Raw genomic sequence first — 2,926 nt, forward strand, 5'->3', positions numbered from 1 at the left:
ACTGCCCCATCCCTCCATTAGTTCCCGACAGCAGTGCCCTCCTGCCAGTCTCTGCGCAGGCCTTTCCCTACCTATCTCCCAGCTCCTCCCCAACCCCAGGCAGTGTTTCCCTCAGGACTAAGCAGCTGTGAGACGCCTTTCCTGACGAACTTCACCACAGCCAGCCTGCCCTGGCTCTGCACCGGAGGCAGATGGGATGTGCCAGGGCTCAAGAGCCACTCGCACCTTTCCTTGCCACTGAAGACGGAGCGCTCAAGTCACACCTCGCAGGTTTTCTGCAGCTCAGGGTCTGGAGGTGGCACACTGCTGGCACGCAGAGCCACGAAGGCAGAGGGCCTCCCGTCCGTCACCGGCTCCTAAGCCCCACACCTGCCTGGCTATGTGAGGGGAGACTGTTATCACAGTGGTGGGGGAACAGACTCCGGACAGGAGTGAAAGGAGGAGAGAAAGAAGTCCAAGAGGAGGTCAAGTTCTGCTGTGAAGTGTCGAGAATATTTCTCTTGGTGGCTCTAAGCTCCGAGTTATCACAGCTCCCTGTAGATCATCACAGTAACTGTTGTGGCCAATGTTCCAACCCCATTTTCTCAAACAGCCCAAAGCCAGGCCCCAGCAATGGCCTTGGCGCTCAGCCTCACAAGTCATTCTTCAAACCCCAAGAGCTCCGGGACCCTTAAAACAAGACTTGATCACGGCAAAATGAACGAGGCTGGACTGCTACTGAGGGCAGGGGTGCAGAGCTGGGGTCGGAGCAGCACGGCCTCAGTGAAAACGACCTCAGTGAAGCCGCAGAGTCACTAATGTATCTTAGCAGCGTTGTCCTGGCCTGCTCCTTAAGAAACAAGTGAGGGCCATGAAGTCGCTCTCTCAAGGCAGGTTTCTGTGGAGACACACAGCCCAGAGAAGCACTCTGACCTTCAGGCTAGGGCTGATGAGCGAAGACAGTAACACTCTTAAATTGGACTCAGAAGGGTTTCTGAGCTTTGGAGACCAGCCTAGGAGCCTGGTGTGCTAGGAGACCAGCACCCATGTGGGAGAGTCACCGGCACCTATTTCCACCAAGATGGTGTGTGAATGAGATTCCAGGCCTCCCCCGACACTTCTCAAGTCAGACAGATGGATGGCCTGCACACCACCCACCTCAGATGGTGTATCCTCAGCAGAGCCACTTGTGAATTTGTCGGAACAATGATAATAGTATATTTTTTAATTTTTTATTTTCTTAGTCATTCTCTCTTCACGTAGTTTGCACGTGACATCGGATACCTTAGGATGTGTCAGGTATAGGAACTACCATCTCCTATAACCACGGGCATGTCTGCCTTCATAGGCTTGTGAACGAGGCACGTCCTCTCTCCACAGTCACCGGTCACCATCTTACTGCCCCCCAACAGCAGCCGTGCAAGTTCAGCATTCCTGGGTTAAAACCATTCCCACGGGCTCTGATGCACAATTGTTCCTTCTTGGGAACTAGGCTGGGCTCTTTTGTTTAGGCCTCAGGTTTGAGCACCCAGACTGGTGGTTACGAGCCCAGTGGTCAGCACAGTCGTCGGAGGCAGACAGCACTTGGTCCTGGCCCAGTGGCTCTTCTGTGCCTGTTCCCCACCCAGAATCAAAACTAGCTTCTGCTAACTGGACAGTTTCTTCTTCTTCAGGAGGTTGTGAGCTAAGCAAGGTATTGACAAGAGAAAAACTGGTCTCTGACTTCCAGTGGTAGGTCACTGGGACTGGCTGATGGCTGTGCCACACAGGCCAGGGCAATCTCTCTCTGAAGCAGAGTGAGACCTGGAAAATGGAGCTAGTCCTCACTGCTCGATTTCACTAGGAGGCCAGAGGTCACATGTTGGCACATACGAAATCCTGGATGCTTCCACCAGCACCCCATTTTTGCTACCATTCCATTCCCATAATCACCCTCTGAAACCACACTTCGGCATTCAGACAGTACCTGCACAGCAGTGCCCACCCCTCCTCCTGGGGAGCTGACAGTGACGGTGCACACCATGGCCACAGTGCCCCAGCCCCAGGGTGGCGCTTGCCGCACACGCCGTGGCCCAGCCCATAGCCTCTACTGCAGGTGCCAAAGGCTGCGCTGTCATCAGCTGGCTGGGGACCCTAATGGATACCAACTGCTCAGCGAGCGATGCCCAAACGTACTCTTTCTGCAACTGTTTTCTTTCCATCCTCATCTCTCTCCTCTTTCCTCTGCCATGTCTCCCATATGTCTTGACTTTGGTACAACCAGGCTTTGGCCTTTAAAGTCTTTGACACCCAGTGAAGTAAAAGCACATTGTGTTCTTAGGTTGGGGAACTCACCGATCACAATTCCGTCATCTAAAATCTTACCATTTGGGTCCTCAGTGCTATTTTCATTGCTAATTGAACCTAATGGGTTTTTCCTAAGTTACTTCTAGGTGCCTGGCTAATCATTTGGGTTGAAGGTACTACACAAGTCACGGTATTTAAGAAATCCTATGGTAGCCCATGCAAGATCAAATAAAAAGCTAAATGACTTGACATAAACAGGGAATACTCTAATATTCCCATGCTTACCTTAATTACCTACCTTTTCATTGGCTAAATGTAGGAGACAGGCAAAAGCCAGAGGTATGGAGAGGTTCTGAGCCATGACAGGGGGCAGGCTGGAAAGAAAGGGGCAAGTGTTTAGGTCACTGCAACTGTTAGAACAAAGGCTCATTCATCAAGTATGAATAATTCACACAAACAATGACTAAACTAATGAGAAACAAATCTTTCAGAAGCATTTTATAAGCAGATTTTTCTAGTTTCTTATTTGAGATAAAATATCTCCTGTTAGACTCTGACCAGTGGCACCGAAAAACACCTTTTTCAAAGTTGGTCTGTATTAACTTATCTATTAACACAGAGAGAAAACAGAACAGCCACTACAAGGGTCATAGGAAACAGG

At 50.6% G+C, this 2,926-nt stretch overlaps 1 protein-coding gene across 1 annotated transcript in view; it reads right to left on the bottom strand.

Annotated features, from left to right (window-relative positions):
• Positions 1 to 1,274: 1,274 nt before the first annotated feature.
• Positions 1,275 to 2,926, bottom strand: part of NCAPH (non-SMC condensin I complex, subunit H) — a 50,644-nt gene continuing 48,992 nt past the window's right edge. The window contains exons 15-18 of the mRNA XM_011969682.1: positions 2,824 to 2,872; positions 2,564 to 2,639; positions 1,946 to 2,112; positions 1,275 to 1,413 (exon numbers count right to left, since the gene is read on the bottom strand). Of these exons, the coding sequence (XP_011825072.1) occupies positions 1,275 to 1,413; positions 1,946 to 2,112; positions 2,564 to 2,639; positions 2,824 to 2,872 (431 nt within the window). The remainder of the gene's footprint in view (positions 1,414 to 1,945; positions 2,113 to 2,563; positions 2,640 to 2,823; positions 2,873 to 2,926) is intronic.

The sequence above is a fragment of the Mandrillus leucophaeus genome, unplaced genomic scaffold (genome assembly GCF_000951045.1).
Source record: "Mandrillus leucophaeus isolate KB7577 unplaced genomic scaffold, Mleu.le_1.0 Scaffold9, whole genome shotgun sequence".
Taxonomy (NCBI): domain Eukaryota; kingdom Metazoa; phylum Chordata; class Mammalia; order Primates; family Cercopithecidae; genus Mandrillus; species Mandrillus leucophaeus.